The sequence below is a fragment of the Myotis daubentonii genome, chromosome 4 (genome assembly GCF_963259705.1).
Source record: "Myotis daubentonii chromosome 4, mMyoDau2.1, whole genome shotgun sequence".
Classification (NCBI taxonomy): Eukaryota; Metazoa; Chordata; class Mammalia; order Chiroptera; family Vespertilionidae; genus Myotis; species Myotis daubentonii.
This window is the reverse complement of record NC_081843.1, coordinates 42,176,196-42,201,794: the sequence shown is the minus strand read 5'-3', so window position 1 is coordinate 42,201,794 and position 25,599 is coordinate 42,176,196. Positions and strand designations below refer to the sequence as shown.

General features: G+C 42.6%; 1 protein-coding gene across 2 annotated transcripts in view; it reads left to right on the top strand.

Moving 5' to 3' along the window:
- The window catches only part of PRDM6 (PR/SET domain 6), a 102,645-nt gene that overhangs the window by 4,317 nt on the left and 72,729 nt on the right, over nucleotides 1-25,599 (top strand). For both annotated transcript variants that reach the window (XM_059693768.1, XM_059693769.1), the window contains exon 3: nucleotides 6,094-6,401. In XM_059693768.1, the coding sequence (XP_059549751.1) occupies nucleotides 6,094-6,401 (308 nt within the window). The remainder of the gene's footprint in view (nucleotides 1-6,093; nucleotides 6,402-25,599) is intronic.

The following is a 25,599-nucleotide window of genomic DNA, read 5'->3' as shown; positions in this document are numbered from 1 at the left end:
TAAAGTCCGGTGGGGCAATGTGTGATATAATTGGGGGGTGGGACCCTTTCTTCCTCTTCTTGTATTACTGCCCTCATTGCTGCTGGGTTGCCCGAAGCCATTGATTCCGTCAGGCTCCGTGTCAGTGGCCCCTTCTCAGGTTCTGGTGCCTCACTTGAAACCCTGTCACTACTCTTGGAAGGTAGTAAGAGCCCAGGGGCTGGGCCTGGAATTTGTGTTTGTATGGAAAGGTCTGGGCCAATTAACCTTGCATACCTTTTTTTGGAAGTTGCTCCTCCCCTGAACCTGACAGGGAGACTAGAGCTAAGGACCCCACCCAGTTTCTTGCATCAGGACCTTCTGTCCCCTCCTGGGGTGGGCGAGCCCTGCTACGCAGGGAACAGCACCAGGAACAGCAAAGGCCTAAGGCTTTCTAGTTGGTAGTGTCACCCTTTCCAAAAGTTTGGGGAGAGTGTCCAGGGGAGAGAAAGAAATCTGCACCCAACACTGTTTTGTCTGTTTGGGAGTCAGGGTAAGAGGTAAAGGAGAGTGAGTATTTTCTGACATTCCCCGATCTCTTCCCACCCAGTTGGAAAACACAGGTCCTGTTTAGGAAGCGTCCGGGCCCAGTCACCCACCAGCAAGCTTTCCTGCCATGAGGAACACTCTGCACACCTGAGTTCCAGCTGTCCATGGCCAGCTAGTGGCTGAGACTTCAGACCTGGTCCCTGGTAGGCGGGAGGCTGTGCGTCAGTGTGTGGGTTTGTGTGTTTTATATTTTCCTTTTCTCTTTTCTCTCTTTTTGTGTGCAGGTCCAATCCCATCCCCATAACACACATGATTTAGTTATTTTACATCATTCGTTATCTCGCGCCCTGAAACTGAACATAGAGCCATATATTAGATTGAGGTTAGAAGAGGTGGCGACTGTTTATTTAAGGTGATAAAATGGTCCATCAGCAGTAATCTCCATCGATATGTGCCACCAGGAGATGAAGGATGAGGGGACAAGCCACAATTAATTGCCCTATAGTTTTGTAGGAGCGAGTGGAGCCAGCCCAGACCCACTTCGATCTCTTCTCGCGCCTCCTATTCATCATCTCCGCCTTGTATATGGCGACTTCGCAGGGGCAGGGCTGCACGGTTTATCTCCATGCAATATTCTCTCACCGCACACATGGGCGCTCCCATTTAATTTATAAATACAGGTGTGGGGACACTAATAAAATCCACATTTCCTCTTTCCCTTTTTCTTTTCCTCCCCATTTTGTCTCTCCCTCTTGGCCCCAGGTCCAGCTGGCCGGCCCAGCCTCAGCCAGGGTGAGCTTGGAAAACACAAGCCTCCGAGCTTGGCCAGGCGCTTTAAACTCGCCTCCAGAGAGCCCTCCAGTAGGTTCTGTGGCAGCTGGGCTTCCCCTGGGGCCCAGCCACAATCGGCTCCCTTTCCCCATGGCTGGGCTAACTCACCGGCCTCCAGATCTGCTGAGGAGCCTGGGAGACCCCTGCCGGGTGGAAGGAGTGGAGGGCCTAGTAAGGGTCTCCAGATTTCGGTGGCCTTGCAAGAAAGCCCCATGCTAGTAGGAAGGGGGTGAGGCCTTCAAAATGCACACTAGGTTAGGGGGCTCCAGCTTGCAGCCTCACTGCTCACTGCATACTTCGCCCATAACCAGTTGCTGCTGGAGGGCTCGGGGAGAGTGCTGTCTGGACCTGAACTCTGATGCGGGAGGTTACCAGCTACCCAGCTCCGCCAGCTCTCTGTCCCTACGGCCAGCCTCCCGAAAATGCAGGGACCCTTCCCTCCATCGCCACGCCCAGAGCGCATGAGAGGCTTGCCAGCAGGCGGCACTCCTGGGCAGAGTCATCCAGCAAGGATCAATGGGTGCTGGCCCCACTGGACTGGGCTAGGAAGACTGAGGGCAGCAGCCTCAGTGGTGGTTGGGGAGGATTCCTAGTCCTGCAGTTACCTCTGCCGAGGCAGGGGCAGACTTTTCAGCTGCTCCTTGGTTCCCTTTCCAGAGGATCAGCGAGGGCAGGGGGAGGCTGCCTGAGCCTGGTGCTTCTCAGGGGTCCTAGCTCCGCCTGCACCCACACATGCCTTTGGCCTCTCCAGACACGAAAAAAAAAAAGCCCGAAACATTTTATATTTTACCTTTCCTAGAACAGCAAATGAAAATACCTGAAACAAACACCCCCATGGCCTGTTTTGCCCCCCTTACCTTAAAATAGATTTATTTTCAATTACAAAAGTAATACATGCACTTGTAAAAACATCCAAACAATACAAAGGCTATGGAATGAAGAGTGAAAGTTGGCTCCTCACTCTCCTTGGCCTGGCCTGCTGAAGCCAGGAGGTGAGGGAGTCTGTAACCTAATAACACCTCATTCCCTTACTCAGAAACCCATCACAGGGGCCTTCACAGACCTATTCAAGATAGAAAAGCGAGCACAATTTCTTATATTTCTGATACTAAAATGGCATTTCAGAGCATCTTGCTTGAGGATATTATAATATTTCTCACAGTTATAGAAAACCCGTTATGAGTAATAACTATGAACTTGTAGAAAGCTGACCCTGACTTTAAGAGAAAGTAAGAACCTTTATTTGCCTCCTCTTTATGAATACAAATAGGCTTATGTTATGGATTGCTTGGCATGGAATGCTGTGTAATATATGTGTGTGCGTGCGTGTGCGTGTGTATGGTTTGGGCATCTAGCTCACTTCTCCCTCAAACCTTTTCATGTAGATGTTCATGGCTTGCTGTCTAGGAAACACTCTGCTAGAATGTTTGTCTACTTGTGCCACATTTGTCAACCCCTAGTAGTCAGTTACTTGTTTTAAACATCCTTAAGCTTCTTTGGGACTCCAAGATATAAGTCAGAAGCCAAATGTTTTCAATGACAGAGCTTGTATATTAAAAAAAAAAAACACCCCCAAACCCCAGTAACATTAGGATATAACAGTATTTTGCTGCAATTGGTCAACTTTTCTGACAGAATATTTTGCTAAAGCACAAAGTGGTTTATAAATTCAAAAGACTCGTGTTGGGTGGACTAGTTGCAGTGGACTGGCCTTGCCTACTCTGCCGTGGACCCAGCATGCATGTCGTCTTCTAAATATTGGGAGAGCCTCAGCTTTCACTCTGCAAAATGCTACTAAGTTTTTTCAACCTCCCCTGGAGACAATGAAACTTAAGTTGAAGAGAGCTTTAGAGGATTTCTTAGAGAAAGGACTAGTGTATCATGTATAACAAATATTAAGAGTGTGCTTGTTGTCTGGCGGGGGGTGGTGGGGTGGTGGTGGCGGCGGGTTGTGGCTGAAGTTAGAACTTTAGCTCCTTATTTTATTACTGATGTAGTTGGTGTGACGTTCCATGTTGTGGAGCTATTGGAACTTGACAGACTCTCTACTATGTATTGTTAGGGGAGTGAATACTAAACACTTTTGCTTCTCACCCTTTGTTTCATTGAGTCAATCAGAAAGGGACAGTCAGTTAATAAAAAACCTGGGGTGATTTATTTTATGGACATATTGCCTTTGTTTAGTCATTTGTTTTAAGCTATCTTTGCTAAGGTGCTGAAAGTCCATCTCTGAAGTTAGATACTAAAATTCAAAATTATGGGCATTATCTATTCACTTTCCAATTTATTCTCTTACTTTATCCCCAAACTCAAGAGTGTGGGAAAGAGGGAGAGAAATGTCTGTAATTCAATTAGCGATTTTGTGGCCCCCAAAGAGTGATTTCCGTGAAATAATTCTATTGATTGAGTTACGAGTTTGGATATAAAATTCTCCCGGCTCTCATTAGTCTTCCTAAATCTCTACTAGTCTAGTTTTGGAGGCTTTGGAGTCAAGCAGACCTGACTGTGAATCTTTCTCTACCAGTTTCTAGTTTCTGATCCGTAGTCAAGTTACATTGCTCAATTGCTTCATCTGCAAAATGGGAATCATGACAGTTGGATAATATGGCGGTCGTTTGGGTTAAAATAGGTAGGTGCCTGGAACATAGCTGGCACTTGGTAATTATGAACTTTTGTTTTTCTTTTTATTCCCCCTTTATTTTGAAGTTTTTATTTTCACAGTCAGAATCTTGAGAGGATGTGTGAAGTGCATGTGTTCTGGAAGGGTTGACATGTGGAGAAGGAGAATGCCTCCTGTCTAGGCCCTAAGGCAGCAGTTCTCGACCTGGGGTCGAACGACCCTTTCACAGGGGTCGCCTGAGACCTTCGGAAAACACATATATAATTACATATTGTTTTTGTGATTAATCACTATGCTTTAATTATGTTCAATTTGTAACAATGAAATTGGGGGTCACCACAACATGAGGAACTATATCAAAGGGTCGCGGTATTAGGAAGGTTGAGAACCACTGCCCTAAGGTCAAAAGCAGAGCTGGACACCGTCGTTTTACATTAGTCTATGTTGCTGGAAGAGGGGGCCTTTGTGTGATGGAGGTCCAGTGGTATGGACACATCACTACCTGCAGAAACAGGTTGTTGTTTTTCACTTGAGAGGCCTGGGGACACCTCCAAGAAGCTGCACTCAGAGGTCCCCTTATTCCCTGGGCTCTCTGGGGAGGAGTGGAGTAGCTGAACAAGGAGAAGCAGAGCTGACTGGAACCTTTCGCTGAGAGAGGATGCTCACATAGTCAACAGGTCAACCCTCGGCTAGCTGTGAAGCCAGTGGCAAAACCAGGGTTCACTCCATGCTGGGGTTGATGAGGTTCCTTCATTGAAGACCCTTCAGTGACTCACTTTGCCACAAGTTCCTTGAGCGTTTTTGTCTGTTTCAGCATGAAGAGGGCACACCCTGTGTGATCCATCAGGACTGGCTGCGACCAAGGCCCAGCACAGAGAAGCCCCAAGGGCCACCTCCCGCCCAGCAGCGTTCCCCTGTGGGCACCGGCTCAACATCAGGCCCAGTGCCGCAGGGCTCCAGGGCTGGGGGCGCCTCTGCTCCCCAGGGAGGCTGGGCCAGGGAGGGCGGGCTTCGCCAGCGGGCGCCGAGGCTGGCTCCCCGAGGCAGGTCTGCTGGGCTGGGGCGCAGACACGGCGGCTCCGCCAGGCCCATTAATAACCCCGAGGGCGCTGCGATCCGACAGCGCGGTTGCCGCAGGCCCTGCTCCCCGCGGCCGCCCGGCCTCTTCCCTCGAGTTTGAGTGGAAGCACACTGGGTGTCTATAGCCCGGCGCCCAGGGTGGGGGGCCCTTTGCGCTTTGGCTGTTTCGGGGAACATGGGAGAGAGACAGCTTCACAACAACTCCGGTTTGTAAGGCAGGGTGGTAGCCTTTAGCCTGGGGCATCCGCCCTCTGGGCAGGAGTTGGGGCCCTCTCCATGGAACCTGTATTCTGATCATTAAAGACCCATTGCCCCGATCGTTAAATTTGCTATTTGTTTCTTCTTGGCTTCTGGGAAGAGCTGGCACGCAAGCATGGACTCCCCTAACCCGCCGGAACAGCCTTCCTCTCCCCATGGGTGCCCGCCCGCGTGGCTGCAGCGCGGAGAGTGGGCACTGCCGGGCGCTGAGGGATCCCGCGCTCCCCGGTGCCTGGGGCTCGGGCTCTGCCCTCTGGGGCGCTGGAGTGGGGGCGTGGGGCCAGAGGAGTGGGAATGGCCTGCCCACCCGCCCTGGTGATTTTTAAAGTGTCTTTAATTGTAAAAAGAGGCGACCCATGTAGAATCTCTCCTAGATACCAAATTGGCCAGAGACGGGCGTTCTGTCTCGGGCTTTCTTCCTGATACAGTAAACACCTGATGGAGAGAGAACTCGCGGGAACCGGGAGGGTCGGAGGGAACTGGAGCAGAGGGGAGAGGGAGAGCTAGAAGCCGGGAGGAGAAGCCGCGAACCGTCGGTTCAGCGGACACCACAACGCCACCCACACCCAGCTCGGAAGGCATTTGGGGGCGCCCGGGGTTCTGACCCGGTACCGGGCGGATTTGGGTTCAGCGAATTCCAAGGGTGAGATTTGGGTTCACCTCTCCCGCCTTCACCTCCCTGCAGGTGGCTCCCGGGGATGGGGATGCATTTGTCTCGGGAAGTTACCGGAGGGTGGGCCACTGAGCTGCCGAGTTAACCTCTGCCTTCCCTCCCTCCCTCCCGGTATCCCCGGCAGGTTGCGACATGTGCGCGGACAACCGCCACGGAGAGTGCCCCATGCACGGGCCGCTGCACTCGCTGCGCCGGCTGGTGAGCACGGGCAGCGCCACGGCTGCCGCGCCCCCGCCGGAGATGCCCGAGTGGCTGCGGGACCTGCCGCGCGAGGTGTGCCTGTGCACCAGCACCGTGCCCGGCCTGGCCTACGGCATCTGCGCGGCGCAGAGGATCCAGCAGGGCACCTGGATAGGGCCCTTCCAGGGCGTACTCCTGCCCCCAGAGAAGGTGCAGGCCGGCGCCGTGAGAAACACGCAGCATCTCTGGGAGGTAAGTCGCCCGCCGCCTCGCGGAGCCAGAGTTTTGGGCCGCCGAGAGCCTGGCCCTTGGAGGGTGGCAACTTCGGGGAGAGCTTCCCTTGTTTCCTAGAGAGTAACAGTGGAGAACAGATTTTTGTGGTCATGCAAATGCCTGGTGTCTGCACCATCTGCTGTAAAGACCTGACACAAAGGCAACCGAGCCAGGGACACAGGGCCTGCAGGTTTCCGACGGTGGAATCCCTTAAGGAGCCTCTGTTGCAGCTGAGATGGATTTGGTCTTTGATATCCTGGCTTCTTGAGAGAAAGAGAAACCAGCTGAGGAGATGGAGCAGAGAGCTCGGGCCTTGGGGGTGTGAGCTGGGTGAACTTTTTGTCCCATTCTAAGCTCTTCCAGTATGGTTTTGTGGACTGGACAAAAAGGAACATAGCATAAATAGGAGGGAAGAGTCAAGCTCATTTTGTCAGATAAAAACAATTTTGTAAACACCGAATCTGAGAGACTGCAACATGTTTCATTCATAACTTTCAAAGTTCCCGCAGTAAGCAAATTATAGCGCCCTGAATCAGAAATCACAAGTTCTGGTTCTTCTCTGTTGTCCTTTGCAGTATGGCAATAACAGTCTTCAAGAAAATAAAAAATCAAAACACAGACACACTTTGCGAAAATAACCCAGTTGAAGACAATGTTTCAATAGCACAATCTTATCTGACACTATTACTTAAAAATAAACCACCTCTTTGAAAAATGTTAACCAGAGCTTTCTCCCAGAGCTTCATGGTTGACGATTGAGATCCACTCCTGCAGAGACAGACCCTTAGCCTGTAGGTAATGCCCCCACTAGCTAGCCACCTCCCACCCTTGGAGTTATTTATGAAATACAAGATGCTGGAAGTCTTACTCTTAAGGGTAAGACTTCTAGCATCTTGCCTGACCGAGGCCAGGCAATATAATGGAGTGGGAATAGCCGGAAAGAAAGTTTCTGAAATGTCAGCAGCCAAGTTGGTATGGACATTGGGGCTCCATTAATGGGTCATTTCTACAGCAGCTTGCCCCTCACACTTGGCTCAGTGGCCAGTCAAGATGATTATTTGCACTGTGAGCTGCCTCATATTCACTAACTAAAACTCATGGGACTCAGTAACCCAGTCATATTTTTGCTGAGCACTCATTCTGCCCAGCACTATGTTACGCCCTGGAGATACAGTGTTGTGCAAAGCAGACCCAGCCTCCAGAACCCTTACATGACTGCTGGCAATGGGATGTTGAGGCCTGTGTCCCACAGCTCCCTTTGATGAGGGAGGAGCTAAGAGTATGAGCTCACAGCCCAACACCCCAAGATGATCAAATAGGGAATATGGGTTAAATACTCTATAGGGCAAGCATGTCAAACTCGCGGGCTGCGGGCTGCAGGCCCCCTTTATTTAAACAAGGCCTGTGAGCCGCGAGTTTGACATGCTTGCATAGGGTATGAGCTAAGTTTCCTACAGTTATCTGCTGGTGCCCTGAGCCTGGCTTCCAGGTTTCATTTCACTCCTAAAGTGAAATTTAGTTCTTCTGCATAAGATTCTTGAATGAGGGAAAAAAAAAAAAGTTGGGCATATTTATTTTACCAAATAGTGCTTTTTCTCTTTTTAACAGAAATTTTTATAGGAAAAGAAGGCAGGAGAAAATGGCTTGGTGTGGTACAGAGAGGCAGGTTAGAAGTTAGAGCTTTTGGATAGAAAAAAAATGACAAGTGGGAAATAATCAAAGCGTCTAGTTTCGAAATATTTCCCAGTTGTTTTTTGTTTCTGACTAAATAATTGTAACCTCCAATGTGGTTTAAAGTTTATAAAACACTTCTAGTCAGTTTTCATGTTCCAGTGGTGTTATTAGGAACGCTAACACCATACAGTTAAAGATCTGCCAATACTTTTCTGAGGAAATTATGAAGCAGTTGTTCAGTGGTACAGGTTTGTTCTATCTGAAACTGTTAAAAGTGAACATTATTGCCCTTTGATGACTTGGGGTTAAAGTGCCAGGGGACAAATCCATAAACATGAAAAAAGAAATCCTTTAGTTTTAAGTTGTGTTTTTTCCCTAAATGGCTGTGGATGATTGGGATGTTGTCAGGAGACCACTATGCATATAGAACATGGTTGATACATAATAAACTAAAAACATGGAGCCTTTCTTTTATTGCCTTTACTTGTTCTTGATGAAGTTTAAATTCTGTTTTAGTAAAGAGAATGGGAAATTTAATTAGGTTTTGTTGTTGTTGATACTTCAATAGACATAAAGTGAGTTTTACCTGTTGTTTGTGTGAGTTGAGTGTGTTGGAGGTAGTGGTGCATAGAAGTGGTTCTGTGTTATAAAAATGAGTTGCTTGGTGTATGCATTAATGATCTACAAGTCCCTTCTCCCAATTCAGGACAGTCTATCTGTTTTTATCATCTGTAGGAACAGTTAGAATAACACATGTTTAGGAGATTGAAGGGATATTAAATGCAGCCATGAAAATGTATCAGTCTCCTGAGGGATCATGTAAAATGTAACTGACTGGGGCCAGGGAATTTAGAGTCGATGGGTATTGGTAAGAAAAAGCACTGTAATAGGTTTCAGATTTTTATTAGTATCATTTATTTTTAAGCATTATGATTTATTATTTTTATGAAATGCGACTATTTGAATTAAGTTATATTTATAACAGAAGATTCTAAATGTTGGATTGTTCCTTAAATTTTATTCTTTCCTTTCAAACCTAAATTCAATTGTGAAAATTTTTAATCATTTTATTATTTATATTTAGAAAGAATCGGTAATTGGAATACACTGTAGGTCTATAGGAAATTTTGGCAATAATTATTTAGTGACTCATGTAAAAATTATCCATTTTAAAAACACACTCTTTTAGATATCTTCCAGAATATCACATTGACATAAAGCAGATCTTTAAAAAAATTAAAAGCAGTTGAATCATGACTATTATATTTTAAAAGTCAACTGGAATCGTTTTTCTTTCTCACATTTTTTTTCAAGTCACTTGCTGATGAAGAAATGTCTTTATATTTAGAGTTCAATACTCAGGTCCTGATGGATCTTACCAGGGTTACTTATCTTTATTTCAGTACAATAAATGGATTGCTAATCTTTTCCCGTCACTGTTTCCAAGTAGATGATGGATTTTTGTTTCAGTTTACAGTTCATTGTTTTTAGTATGGCTGTACTTTATTTTACACATGAAGGCTTATTAGAGAAAACATCAGATTCACCTTAGTTATTCCTTTCGTTTCATAATTAAAAGCTATATTTTCTTTGTAGAAAAATGACTTTTTAATATTTAACATACATCAGCTATGGAGAGCTTGTTTGATGGGTTTGTAAGTGTGCTATCATCTTTGTATATAATCCTGGTTCTTAAGAATATAGCAATTTAAAAAAAGTTCAATATCATTCTATTACCTTAAATATGTTTTGACTCTTTTGAGTGTTTATAGGAAGTTCTAAGAGTTTTTCTTTTCTTTTCTTTTTTTTTTTTTAGCAATAAATGACAGTAATTTTTTGTAATTTAAGGAGATTAATAAGCTAAAAGCCAAAGTATTAATCTCTTTTTGGCCAATTTCTTTTAAAATCAGAATTTTAATATGCACTACAAGAAATAATAAATTCAGATTGTTTAAAACAAAAACACTACAGGATGGATTAAATAATCACTTGCCTTGCTTACATACATTTATTCCAACAAGACTTGAATGCATGATATATTTCTAGCCCTTTGGACGTAATGGGAAAAATCTTTCTGAATGTTTTGCAAAGAAAACATAGTCTTTCTCAGCAATTAGGTCTTATTGATGAGAGTGAGATAATTTTATCCTAATGTGTTTTCTAATAAAGAAGTGAAAAGGCACATTTGATTCCAACATTTATGAAAACATTATCTCAATTATTAATGTGCTCTTTTCCCTTGAGATAAATTAATCTAGTTGCACATGGTTTCCCCTTTCTGTTTAACATCAGAATTTAATATGGCTGGACCTGAGGAATGTACACAGTGTATACTTAAAATTCTACTGGAATAAAATACAGAAGTTTAAAATAGTTACAGTTTAAGATAGGCCAGAATTACTCAGGCCTTTCAATTCAAAGTCTTATTTGACAAGAAATTTTAGCAATGATGACAAAATAAATTGTACCTAAAAAAATTATTCTGGTAATTGAAATAATGTAGTGACTTGTTAGGATTAAAGTCAAGGTAGTAGAAAGGGATTTAATTTTACAGAACCTGTTTTCCCTTTGCCTGAGTAAATTTGAGTGTCTCATTTTCACTTTACTATGTGGACATTTTCATTATTTTTCTTCAGAAAATCAAAAGGGATAACATAATGTGGTTCTCTTTGTGGTTTGATGTTGTGCCATAATATTTTAGATTTAATAAGAGTTTTGCTTTTAAGCAAATGGTCTATTTTTCATCATTAACATTTAAGTTAGGTCAAAAGACTTTAATGAAAACCAATATTAAAAATATATTACACATTGCTGCATGTTTATATTTCAAAACCATCATAGGTAATTGGTACTAAAAGGAAATGAATTGATTTTATATTTTAAATGTATTTTATGTTTCTATAAATGACCCAATTCCATTTATAGTACTGTACCCATTTGCATGGATTTAGATGTTGAAAATTAATAATTTAAAATTAATTATTTTAAGTTAAAATAATTTTAAAATCAAATTAAAATCATTTAAGAATTGTTCCAGTGATAGTACTGTAATTATATACTCCATATTTTGCTTTATAGATTTGGCTCAATTTGGCTTGACTCATCAAAACACTAGGGGATAGAATTATGTGGCAGTCACAGTTATATTGAAGTAAAAATTGTGTTTCTCAGTAATTTATCATTTAATACACTAGACTGCTTGTCAGCTTGGTTTTGAATGTGTCAGTTTTATGAAATCCAAATAATTTCTCCTTAAAAATAAACCATAGTAATGTTACTACTATGTTTTAAATTATGCAGGGTAACAGCTGGTATATCTCTTTGGTTTTGCCTCATTTGATTCGAAGATGCCTTTTATAGTGGTGCCCATTTGATAGAGTGTGAGCATTTTGTAGTTTTACATAAACTGTAAAACCATCTGCCGCCTGTTGGAATCACTTCCAGCATTGTGTTAAAAATCAAAACTTAGTACTTAAAATTGGCTTTGAAAAGATCCATGTAAAGTCTCGTTCCTTTTAACTTATGCATCCCCCTGGACAGTGCTACCTTGGTTTTCTAAGTCCCAAAACGACCCTGCTTAAAAAAAAAAAAATTATAACAGCCATTTGGAAATTCTCATGCTAGTGAGGTTTCATCCAGAAATGCATGTGACGCTACAGTGCATTAGTTGCAAATGCTTTATAAAGAGTAATATGTTCTGTATCTCATTAGTCAGTTCAGTTTATCTATTGTTTACAGATTTCTTCTTTAATTGATAGCATTTATCCACGTAAAGAAAATAATTCAAAAGTATTTCTTGACTGCATATTTTCTTACAGCATATAATTAAAAAAAATTTTTTTTTCACACTGACTTAAAAGTGGGGTAGAGAAATTCAAATCAGAGTCTCAGACGTTCCTGGATCCCCCGCCCCCCGTGACTGCATGGCAGCAAGCGATCTGGTGAAAATGTGATTATGGCAACACTGGGTCTGAGAAGCCTGCAGGGGAGCCTTTATATTTCAGTGCCAATTAAGGCAGTTTTAATTTTGGAGTAAATTTATTGTTATCCAGAAATCACTTATAGTTGGAGTATAATACTATGGGTTTTAAAAAATGAATACGAAAACTGCCTCGTAGCTAGCTGAGGAATCATGTCCACAGTATCAACATTCTCTTTTCTCAGAGGGTGGATGTGATACGTTGATAGTGTGGGGAAAATGTTCTGCTGTTTTTAAGAATGCGTGCACAGGACCGCTTTTACACTGCCTTGCTCTGTCTTTTTCTTTCTTTCTTTTTAAGAATCGTATATACTCCAAGATTTCATGAGTTCAGGCATTCCTTGTGTATTTACACAAGAAATACAGACTCTGGTATAACTACTTAGCATAAAAGCCAGAGAAGCCAGAGCAGAATATACTTTTCCTTGTAAGCATTTGCCACCTCACTCAGATAAGTTACAGAATTCCATTATCCAAATTGTTACACATGTGTGACAGAGGTTGACCTTTCGTCATGTCAATCCTTTTTGTGTAGGCCCCAGGCTCCAGCCTAATGGCTCAAACCCTGATTTACTCACTGTAATAAGGGCAGGAGGTCGAGCAATTGTCAGGCTGCCTGTTCGTACTCTTCTTGGAGCCTGGTTGAAGGCTGTTAACACAAAGCTTTTCAAAGTGAATTTACAACCAGCACCACTGACAGAGGCCAATCAGTGCACCATAAATGTCAGGTTAGTGAGATTGAGCAGTAAGTAAAGTACTGACAGCACACTATTGGCTGGAATCAATTGGCCAGGGTTTAACTGAAAAGAGCAATCTACGTGTGGCGGGCTTAGGGCGAGAGCTAAGCGTGCAGCCTCGGTTTCCATGGACCATCCGTAGATTTACCTGCCAGCAGGAGCGCAAGGGTGGAACGGCACCCATTTGCTTGGGTGCATCCGGAATCTTCCGTGTTGATGTGCTTCAGGATTTGGAAGTTGAGAGTGGCCGAACCTGCTGACGCTGAGGTCGGTGGTAAAAAAACAAAACAAAAAACAGCCCAGGAAAAAAGGATCAACTTTGACAATATGGGGCTGTCAGAACTGGGGACATAACCAGTTCATTACAGTTCGGGGAAAGGCAATTTGTTCAAATTCTGAAACGAAAGCAGGGATTTACAGGAGCGCGCAGACACCAGCCGGCTCTTTTGCTCTTCCTAAGGCTCAGCAGTGTGAAACTTTCATGGAAGTCACTAATGAGTGATTATGGGTTGAGAGTCTGAATATCCATGAGATGTGGTTTCCCCACCAGACGGAATGTTTTTATCATTTCGTGTAATGACAGCCTGGACAACAATTCATTTAGCTCTGAAGGCATCAGCATTAAAATGGAGGAATCCATTAAGATGCTGTATGCAAGGATTTATAAATTAGGCAATTTCCTTGATTATTGCAATCATTTACAAAATTGATTGTTCCCGTGTGGTATAGACAGATTTCAGCAACGATCATTGACAACAAGCACATTCTCTGATATCTATAGCTACTGGTCACTAAAGCAGGTCACTATTCCTCATCCTCCCTGATGTTCTTGGTCTCAAGGTCAGACAGACTTTCAAAGAAGCTTAAAAATAATGAGTTTTCACTTGTTTTCAGAGGAGACCCACCCAGGCTGGGAAGGTAGATGCAAGTTGTGCTAAATGATGCAGCATTGTTTTTATATTTCAATCTTAATTTTGGAGGAGGGTGTTGATGATCCTGATATGCTTCAGATCAGTAGCACAGATTTTGAGATGATGCCAAACTAAAAGGAAATTATTTTCGCAAATTGCAGCTGTAAATATTTGTTTGATTGAAGAACTAAAAGTCAATAATGTGTTTTATTTGTTGGTCCTTAGAGTTCTAATTATCCAATAGATATATCTTGGAGTCGCTGGATTTTAGGTCAATTAATTCTGGAAGGCATAATAAAGACATTATTACAAGTGGGAAACGTTCAAAATGTTGCAGTTTTTCCTATACAAGAACACGCACAAGTTCACTTGGTACTTAATCACTAACCACAAACCACAAAGTTGCCTTTATTTCTGAAGTATCAGAGATGGGCATGCCAAATGTGTATACAGATTTCTGTCCATTGAAAGCTAGCAGTTTATGCTTCGTACAAATAACTGACTTTAGGCATTTACTTTTTTTTTTTTTTTTTTAGGATTTTTTATTTTTTTATTTATTTTTATTTTTTTTATATAGATAAACAATTTTTTTTATTGCTTAAAGTATTACAAAGGGTATTACATATGTATCCATTTTATCCCCCTGCCCTAGACAGTCCCCTAGCCTCCCCTATCACCCCGTGTCTTATGTCCATTGGTTATGCTTATATGCATGCATACAAGTCCTTTAGTTGATCTCTTACCCCCCTACCTCCTGCCCCCCAACCCTCCCCGGCCTTCCTGCTGCAGTTTGACAATCTGTTTGAGGCAGCTCTGCCTCTGTATCTATTATTGTTCAAAAGTTTATAATGGTCTCTATTGTCCATGAATGAGTGAGATCATGTGGTATTTTTCCTTTATTGACTGGCTTATTTCACTTAGCATAATGCTCTCCAGTTCCATCCATGACGTTGCAAATGGTAAGAGTTCCTTCCTTTTTAGAGCAGCATAGTATTCCATCGTGTAGATGTACCACAGTTTTCGAATCCATTCATCTACTGATGGGCACTTAGGCTGTTTCCAGATCTTAGCTATGGTGAATTGTGCTGCTATGAACATAGGGGTGCATATATCCTTTCTGATTGGTGTTTCTGGTTTCTTGGGATATATTCCTAGAAGTGGGATCACAGGGTCAAATGGGAGTTCCATTTTCAGTTTTTTAAGGAAACTCCATACTGTCTTCCATAGTGGCTGCACCAGTATGCATTCCCACCAGCAGTGCACAAGTGTTCCTTTTTCTCCACATCCTCTCCAGCACTTGTCGTTTGTTGATTTGTTGATGATAGCCAGTCTGACAGGTGTGAGATGGTACCTCATTGCTGTTTTGATTTGCATCTCTCGGATGATTAGTGACTTTGAGCATGTTTTCATATGTCTCTTGGCTTTCTGGATGTCCTCTTTTGAAAGGTGTCTATTTAGGTCCTTTGCCCATTTTTTGATTGGATTGTTTATCTTTCTTTTGTTAAGTTGTATGAGTTCCCTATAAATTTTGGAGATTAGGCCCTTATCAGATATGTCATTGGCAAATATGTTTTCCCACACAGTGGGTTTTCTTGTTGTTTTGTTGATGGTTTCTTTTGCTGTGCAGAAGCTTTTTATTTTGATGTAGTCCCATTTGTTCATTTTTTCTTTAGTTTCAAGTGCCCTAGGAGCTGTATCAGTGAAGAAATTGCTTCGGCATATGTCTGAGATTTTGTTTAGGCATTTACTTTTAATCATCTTTTTGTTTTTAATCATAATTTTCCATTCTTGGATCTCAGACTGGGGCTTGAAAATAACATTTTAGAAAATTGCCTAACACTGTTGGGAAGGCCAAATTTTTTTAGTTTGTCCTGATTTTTATATATATACTAATTTGATTTCAAGGTATTCCTTTGGTTAAAAGGAGAAATGCTATGTTTGGTGGCACCCTGCATTTTTATTTGACTATGGTTGCTTGATATGTTTGCTCTGAAGTTCGTTTTCATCTTTACTTAATTGTAAAATTCACTGCTTAAAAATTCAACGAAAAGGCATTATTTTCACTTGTCTTGATATTATCTCCTCATTTTTATTAATTTTTGGGGGGGCAGTATTTCTGGTTTCTGTTAAGACTTAAAAGCCATGTGACTAGATTTGTTTGGTGTGAACTGAATGAAGCACTCAGTTTTATAGATGTTTTTGCCAGCACCCTTGTACATTTATTTAATAAACCAAAATCTACTGCATGCATTTGTGAAATGATATGGGATTAAGCCCATTTTATTAAAATGAACAGTGTTTTTCACTCTCTGTGATCATTTTAAATTAAAGCTGCCTCAGATAATGAGGTGTTTTCTATAGAAACATTCAGTGTAATCTAATTCAGTAGAAACTTCTTAAGTGCTTTTTAATTGGAATCAAATGAAATGTAATCAAGTCATGTTTTCAGTGTCTTGTAAAGCACTAAGATTTTTAGCACACTTGGGAATATTAAGGTTTATCACAAAAGTAACAGAATTAAAATTCTCAGATATTCATGTAAACTCCAGAATGGTAGATAACCCATAATAAATTCTAGGTTAGTGTACAGTGCTTTCAGAATCTGTTGTGTTTGTCCCAAACTAATATTAAACCTCATTTATGATAAAAAAAAAATGCACAAATACTACCTGCGGGAAAGAGTTCCGGAAAATATTGTGCTACTGAGGAAAGCACTTAATTTCAATTTATTGCAATTTAAAATTTTACCTGCATAATCTATGAGGTGGAAAATCTAATTATTAAGCTTTAAAATGGTAGAAATGAACTTTTATATTAAAAATAATTAAAGCTCATTGGCCCTGGGCTGGTGGCTCAGTTGGTTAGCAGTGGTCGGCAAACTGCAGCTTGTGAGCCACATGTGGCTCTTTGGCCCTTTGAGCGTGGCTCTTCCTAAGCCTTAGGAGTACCCTACTTAAGTTAATATCAGTGTACCTACCTGTATAGTTTAAGTTTAAAAAATTTGGCTCTCAAAAGAAATTTCAATCATTTTACTGTTGATATTTGGCTCTGTTGACTAATGAGTTTGCCGACCACTGGGTTAGAGCATTGTCCCGATACACCAAGGTTGTGGGTTCAGTTCACAGACAGGGTACATATAAGAATCAACTAATCAATAAATGGAACAGCAAGTCCCTCCCTCCCTCCCTCCCTCCTTCCCCTCTATCTAAAAGCAATAAAAAAGAATGCTCATCATAAGAATTCAAACTATATGAAAATATAAACCAGTGGTAACCATTGTTGAAGACTTTTATAATGTCCTTTAAAGAAATGACTAATATAATACATATTTATTCCATATTTGCACTATCTCCTTGATACTGCAAAACACATTTTTAAAGCAGCAACCAATGGGACAGTCTTCATAGGATCTCCTGCAAATGTTTAAATTTGGCTCACACATGATTAGATTTTAATTTTGTGTCCAGTCCTGTTCTCCCCTCTCTGTATTTTTCCTGGTGGGAAATTTCATTAACAGTCTGCAGAGCCTACTGATATTATAGCAACACTTCTACCGATATTGTTTGCATGTTTTATAGCACGTCTTTAAGAAAATCAGAGCCTTTCTGGAGTCTTTAGGGAGATTTTAATGGCCCTCAGAGAGGAAGGAGGAAATATTTGTTTTCCTTTTTTGCACATGAAGTTGTTAGCAAAAAGATCAGATCTTTTTGAAGTGCTTTTCTAAGTAGGAAGACATTAATTTATCTAGTTGTGAGGCTTCAGTGAAACTTATTTTCTTTGTGCCTCTATTTCTCCATGTGTAAAATGGAGTTGTACTGGACTATTATGAAAATTAGAGAGACACTGTTTATGACTTCTTTGTAAGCAGAGAGACTTTACTTTTTCAATTGGAATTTTAATAGTAATTTTTAAGTATATAGAGGACTGTGCAGATAGTCATAAATAACCGCATTACTTGTCTGTTAAAACCAAAGATTATACTCGGTAGACCATGACACCCAGTTTGGATTTAGTTACCACAAAATCAGGCTTAGCTAATATTTAAATGCACATTTATTTAGCACTGCTTATAAGTAAGACAAAATTATGTATTAAAGGAATACCACACAACATGGATGTAAAAAGAGTAATTGGTTGGCTTTAATTTCTTTTTTTAAATTTAAATTCTTTATTGTTTAAACTATGGCTTTAATTTCTAAAACTACATTTCTAATGGAGGCCAAGAAGGGCACATGAACATTTCCTAGAGGTACAAGATTTCAGAAAGTGAAATCACTCTTAATCCTCACAACAGAGAACTGACTTTCAAAGTGAAATGGAAGGGGAATGACTTAGTCACACCAAGAAAAATCATGAGGAAGCCCTAAGCCAGAAGGTCTTTTGGTCATAGACCCCAGATCAGGAGCAGTTCATCAGTGGGTATGGCACTAGATGTTGAATTCTGAATAGAAAAACCTCTCAATGCCTAGCATAGTGTGGCTTGTGAATAAATGTTAAATGACAACAAATCGACATAATGGCACCTTTGCCACTGTCCATAAAAAGGGTTGTGCGGCTGTGTGTGTGCCAGTGAACATGGATGTAACCGTACATCATACACATTCTGACTGTGTGTCCGTGTTGACCCCATGACAATCAAGAATGCCAGGTGATAGTCTGCATTTAGAAAATTTTCAATGAAAAAATAAACACAAATTCCAAAACGTGTCATAAAGAAGAAAAATGTAGACTAAAATGGATATTTTTTTCCTAACACATACTTATTTCATATTGTAATCATTTCTGTTATGGTTTCTGGAGTTTTTACTTAGATAATAACCTAAGAAGGTGTGATATTCAAAATATTTTATGAACCAGATTATACCCTGCCCCACAAACCTGGTTGCTGCATTCATATCTGCACTCCACAGATAACAAATCAGCCCCAAATCTAGGATAGCTAGTTGGGTATTAGCAAAGGTATTAAACAAACAGTAAGAATATTGGGCATATTAATAGGTAATAATGGGTGTAAAGTTTCATTTTTGTCAGATAAAAGAGTGCTGGAGATAGGTTGCACAACAATGTGAATATGCTTAACACTATTAAACTATACATAAAATGGTAAATTTTATGTGTATTTTATGACAATTAAAAAAAAGAGTAATTTATTTTTTCCAGTGATTTTTTCCTCTAGCTCAGTAATTCTTAAACTCAGGTCAGCAAAATTCAATCTGGGAACCTGCTCCTAAGGGATTCTGATTCAGTAGAACTGCGTTGGGGCTCAGCACTCTGTTTTCTTAGCAAATGTCTTGTGTGGTCCTGGGACTACACTTCAAGAAGCAAATGCCAGGCTCCACCTTGTTCTACCTTACTCCTGTGGCTCCCTTCCCACCTCTTCCCTTCTCTTGGCTGCTCTTGAGCTCACCTGGCCTCACTTCTGCTTCAGCTCCATACTGAGTCTTGCTTGTGTATTAATTCTAGTCTCAACTTTGCTTTCATTCTGCTACACCTTGGCTAATCTCTGGACATTTCCATTTTTTTTCCCTTACTACCCCTTATCCCCCAGATAGATGGATGGATGGATAGGTAGATGATTGATTGATAGATAGGTAGATAGATATAAAGATAGGTTAAATATTAAATAACTACTAACAGACAGCAAAATTGACTCCTATGACTTTCATCTTTCCTATATTTCAGAAGTTTACCTGGTCAGGTGGAAGGAAACAGCCAAAATGGCAGAAACTTTTATGCTGCATGTAAACTGTGGCATATAATGAGCCCCTCAGTAATCCAAGTATGCTTCAGGAGGAGGTGGCCTACTAGGAAGCGTTTGGTAGTGTTCTCAGGGCCTGAGTGCCAGCTCTCACTGGGACTGAGCCATGTGACCATGAGCAGCCACCTTAACCCCCTCAGCTCTTCCCAGCACTCATCTGACTGCACATCCCTCTCCGTCTCCGCCAGCCCCTCTGTGCAGTCCTGTAGCATATAGAGAGGCCCTGTATACTCCTTCATGTTGATTGCGATTTGTAGTCTATGTTTTCCTTATGCCAACTTTACCTACAAATTTGCTGATCTGTTTCTGTCTTCCCCTTTCTTAGTAACATCAAGCCTGTTTTCTGATCTTACCTTCTCACACTCAGACGGCTCACCTGTTCCTACTGTTTCACCGACTCCTTATACGGAGTGGCTCTCAGACTACATTTGCTGCATGATCTCTCCTACATCCTACATCCTACATCCTTGGTCGTCTGAGGGACATCTCCATTTCAGTATCCTGACATTGTTTCAAGTTGGGTTCACTAACTGCCCCCATTGCACATCTCCTCAACTAGATGTCCTTAACTTATGGTGCTCTCATAGTCCTTTTTGGCCAGTGAGCCCAACATTTTGGAGTTACTGTAACGGCTTTTAAGTATATTTGTATCTTAGCAACTAACAGAATGTCTGGCACGTAAAAGGCATTTAATAAACACCATTGATCTGATAGTAATGAGAACTACCACCGTTAAGCTGAGACCATGTGCCCAGCACCCCACTAAGAGCTTTACAGAGGTTATCTTAATTCATCTTCTGATCCAAGGAGGTAGTCATTTTTCAGATGAAGACACTTTTCAGATGAAGGCACAGAGAAGGTAAGTAACTTGCCCACGGTTGTATGCAGTAAGGGTAGGATTTCCTCTGAGGTGTTGTGGGCTACAGAGTCCTCAGTCTGAGGCTATGCTGCCTGCCCCCTCCCTCTATCAGACCTGAACTCCGTGCAGCTGACCTGGCCCCTGCACCTGGTGAGAGCCCCTTCCTTGGTGGGTACTGCTTGGGTTTCTCAGGCCCAGCCCAGCCAGAGCTTCCCAGAAGCCTGTAGCTCGGGCCCTTGACATGGTAAGTCCACCTTGGTTCCAGGACCGTGGGCTCTGTATTTCTTACCCCAGAAAATGCAAACTCCCCGGCACTCGGGGACACACATGTATTGAGAAATTACCGTGAATGAGGCGCCCTGCGGGTCACAGAGATGGGCAGGACCAACTCTGCCCTCAAAGACCTGGAGAAGCAGGCCAGGGAGTAATTCCAGTTAAAAACAGCACGCAAAACATGGCTTTTCCTGGTGCCCAGGGGAAAGAGGTGACTTCCTGCGGGAAGGAATTGAACCTGGGGACCGAAATGGTGAGTACCCAGGAGTCAGGGACTGGGAGGAAAGATGCTCCGGAAAGATCAGCCCCTCCTCAGTGGAGCCCCACAGCCCTGCCCCGCCCAGCTTCACATCTGTCTGCTCCTTCACCCTAAGGGAACTGGTTCCTTCTCCCTACCGACATCTTGCTAATGTCCACTGTCTCGCTACTGTCCACTGTGGGGATCTAGCCTGACCTGCTGCTTTTTTTTTGGGGGGGGGGTATGTGACCTGCTCTTGACCAGGAAGGCTCGCCCTTCTTATTGTGGTCACCCTTTATCTTTTGCCTTTTTAGAGTCACATCACCCAATAATTTACTTTGGGCTAATCCCAGTTTTCACTACGCTGTCCACATTTCCTTTAACCAACCCCCTGACAGCTGTGAAACTTCTGCTTTATCACTTGATGTTGCAGCCTCATTTGGTAAGCTCATACTTGGGACATACTTAGACTAAAAACTCTGTATTATTTATATGTCATTTAACCTTGAGTGGGCATCCTATATTTTTATTGGCCAAATTGGGCAATTTTATTAAGGTGAAAATTGAGGAGAGACCTGATGGGAGAAGGAATGAGCCTTGTGACTGTCAGGGAGGCCAGCATGCCAGAAGCCCAGGGTTCAGAGGAGTGTGTGTCGGGGGGGAGATAAGCTCAGATCAGTTAGACTGTGGGAGAGACTTAGCATTTATTCTGAGTGAAGTAGATCTGATTGATCACTCTGGGTGCTGTGTGGAGGAAAGTCTGTGGTGGGGCAAGGATGGACGCTCTTCGGAGGAGCTCAAAGGACAGGAGGTGGCTGGAGAAGTCAGGAGCTGTGAACCTGTAGCTGTTATTTAAGTCTATGGGACCACTTGAGGTCAGCTGGGGAGTGTGGGTAGGCCGAGCTTTGGTTAGAGGAGGGCTATTATGTCTCCAGTTCCATAAATTTCTGTGGATTGGACCTGCAGGTTGAACGTGGATTAAGAGTCATGTACAGGGTGGGACAAAAGTAGGTTTACAGTTGTTCATATGAAAATAATACTGTGATTAATAAGTAATTATTCAGGAATAAACTCTGTGTCTTGTGTATTCACAACTGCAGACCTACTTTTGCCCCACCCTGTAGTTGGAATAGTTTGGGTGGCTCATCTCATTTCCCTCCTCTGCTAGTATCGGCACAGTCCTCACGTTGTCTGCATGGTTAACGTGACAGTGAGGCAGTAGGGTAGTGGCTTCGGAATGATGTCACTACTCCTAAATGTGTTGGGATCTCTTAATCATGAGGTCATTATGGCCCTATCCTGGAATCCTTCCCCAAAGAGAGGGATGCTTAATCTGACTCACCCAAATCTTCTATCAAAAACCTCATTCACCTCCTCTACCCAGAGTGGGGCATCTCCCTTATTCTCTTGCATTTTTCACAGCACTTCTTGTGAAGTCTTTATTTTTTTTTTATATGACAAGGGACAAAGATAATTATGAAAGGGAATTTGGAAAATGCAGAAAAATATTTTAACAGGAAAAGCGAATGAGCTATATAATTAATTTGGTGTCATTCTTATTGCAGTTAGATTTTCTTTGAATATATAGATGAAAACATGCTGTTTGCCTCATAAAATTATAAACACTGTCCCCATACAGAAAATTCTTGGAGGATATAGCCAATAAAATTATTAGCTATATGCTATAAAAACGCATTAGCTATATACGCTTAATATGGTTGAATTCAATTTTTGAACATTTGTGTTGACCCTCCCTTTCTCCCTCTCTCCTTATTTTGGACATATTACTAACCATTTGATACCCTCAGTGTTTTGGGTCATGCTTGCCAAAATACCTGCAGGAAGAATTATGCACAGAGAAACTCACTTTATACTAACGACCATAATACTAAGAGCAACAGCAAACCTTTGTCCATCGCTTTCTAATTTATAAGAGATTTCACAACCCGCGCACTGATTTTGTAGCTGCAGCCTCTGAAATGCAGGAGCGCTCTGTCCGGTCTGGTCTGGTGTGAGTGAGACGGGGAAGCTGGGGCCAGGAGGCTGCCTGCCCTTCCTCAGAAGGCCCGGGACTGCCTCTTTTGACCCGTGTGCTCCAGGGGAGCTTTCCATCTGTCCAAATGTTAGCCTGGAACTAAACGCCTCCACACAGTGATGAAATCCCTAACAAATGTAGCGACAACACTGAACATAAGGCCTTAATTTTTTCCCAGTTGCTTGCATTTACAGTTAATTCGATTTGAATTATAACTCACCTCCATGTGCATGACTCATGCGCTCATTATTATGAGCTTTGTTTGCTGAAATGTACAAAACAGAGAGGAGTTGGTCTGCAAGCAATGCATAGCCAAGGTAATATTGAACTGGGTTCCAACTGAGAGAGTTGTTTCATATCTTTGCATATCTTGTATTCGAGTTCTGGAATTCTCCAAGAAAACAAAAACATCTTTTTTAAAAAATATGTTTTTATTGATTGTTAGAGAGGGATAGAGAGGAATATCAATGGGAGAGAAACATAGATCAGATGCCCCCTGCACGCCCCTCCTGGGGATTGAGCCTGCAACTCAGGCATGTGCCCTGACTGGGAAGGGAATCGAACCAGTGACCTCCTGGCTCATGGGTTGATGCTCAACCACTGAGCCACACCAGCTGGGTGGAAACATCTTTTAAAAGCACATTTGGACCACTGTCCACAGTGGCTATTGGAGGGCATAAATATGCAAATCAAACTTAATTATGTAGCAAAGTGAAGGAAACATTTTTTTCCTATCCCAGGACATTTTGCTTCAGGCCAGCTGAAACCCTTTTCCAAGTGCAGATCTTTGTGGATCCAGAAGGGTGATAAACTAGGCCTTGCAGTTGTGATGAAAGGGAGGAAATGGTTTCAAAAGCAAATCACTTTCACACTTTATAAAAGACTGGAGAGCAGCAGTAAGGAAATGTCCAGAAAACAAGCATATAAATAGATAATTGCTGAAATATTTGGATAATTTTGAGAATAAATGCAGGCTAACATTTTTGGACAGTGAAATCAGCTTTTCATAATAACTCCGTCTCCCAGCCAGTAATTTCCTTGTTCTCCCTAATTTATTTCACTTCTGTGGAGCTGGCAAATTCCTATGTTCCGTACCTCAAACAAACTAGTTTCCCCACTACCGTGTTCTGTTGTGAGACTCTTGTCTTGCCCCTGGCTTTAAAAAAAAATTTATTTCAGAGAGGAAGGGAGAGGGAGAGAGAGATAGAAACATCTATGATGAGAGAGAATCATTGATCGGCTACCTCCTGCACGCCCCACCCTGGGAATTGAGCCGGTAACCCGGGCATGTGCCCTGACTCAGAATTGAACAGTGACCTCCTAGTTCATAGGTCAGTGCTCAACCACTGAGCCATGCCATTCGGGTTTGCCCCTGGCTTTCATGAACAAAAGAGGAGCTCAGATCCCCTAAAGGGCTTTGGGCTTTCTGAAGACTTTCCCCCTAGGGCTCCGGGGATGTCCAATATTGCAACAGTCCATTTAATTTGGGAGCCATGTCTAAAGTTATGCAACCTTTAACAGTCTTAGGGTTCCTGGTAAGGTGGGTGGGACTGGAAGAGAGCAGTAAACATACCCAGTCAATCTCTGCCAGGCACTATGGCTAACGTCGGCAAGGCCAAGGTTGGAGGCTGTCCTAGAAGGCAGTGGGTCATTTGAGGTATTTGTGTGTGTGCGCGTGCGTGTGTGTGTGTGTGTGTGTGTGTGTGTGTTGTTGTTGTTGTTCTGTTTTTGGTCATTTTTTTTCCTGGCTAAGGGAGAAGAGTGGCAGCGACTTCTACTTCTGAAAACTGTTCAGGGGCCTGGCACAGTGGAAAATTTCATGCTCTTGACTGTGGATGGCAGCAAGTTTGTGTCTGGAAAGTTTAAAATGGACGCTTTAGGGACCCATTAGAAAGGAATAGATAACTAGTAGGAAGTAAGGTGGGTTGCCTTCTGGTGTGCTGTCACCTTTCCTCTTGGCTGGAGTCAGGGATGGATTTTTCTCAGCGTCCCCCTGCTGACATAAGATCTCTAATGATAGAAGTGCTATTTAAATCTTGCTGAAGTTGCCAGAGCGAGGAGTTTTATTAAAAGTAACTGTGGAGCGTGTCGCGTGGGGATGAATGTGAATTCCCAGCAACATTGCTTTGCTTGCATGGTGACTGTCCAGCTGAGAACTGGACCCGAAGTTGTGGAGGTGCGTAAAGCGTCGATGGAGGCAGTCCCAGTTCTGGAGGTGTTTGCCCTGGGACTAAGGAGAGCCATTCATCCGCTCATTCAGTGTCGATTTGATAAGCTTCTCTTACGTGCCAGGTGCTACATGCAGGGTTGTTGAAGGATAGTGTTGGGTCAGAAAGACACAGTCTGTGCCTGGGAGAAGCTTACAGTCTACATATAAGGAAGATGTCAACTATCGGAGAAAGAGATTGAGCTGAAGCACATCAGGCCAGATGAGTATGTATGTTAGACACCTGACTGAGACAACCCAGAGGGATAACTGAAGCGTGAAGGAAGCAGCAGCAGGGAGAGCGTCACCTGAGGCCACTCCAGGCAGGTTTGCACTCAGTTTGTCAAGGATGAGAGTACGTGGAATAGTAACCAGGAGGAGAGCTGGAATTGAAGGTGGGAAGAATAGCCATGCCAAGGCCCAGAGGAGGAGCAAGAAAGTCGTTTTTGTTTATAAAAGGCCGGCTTGGTTTGGGGGTCCCTCTCAGTGGGGTGATAGTAAGAAAGG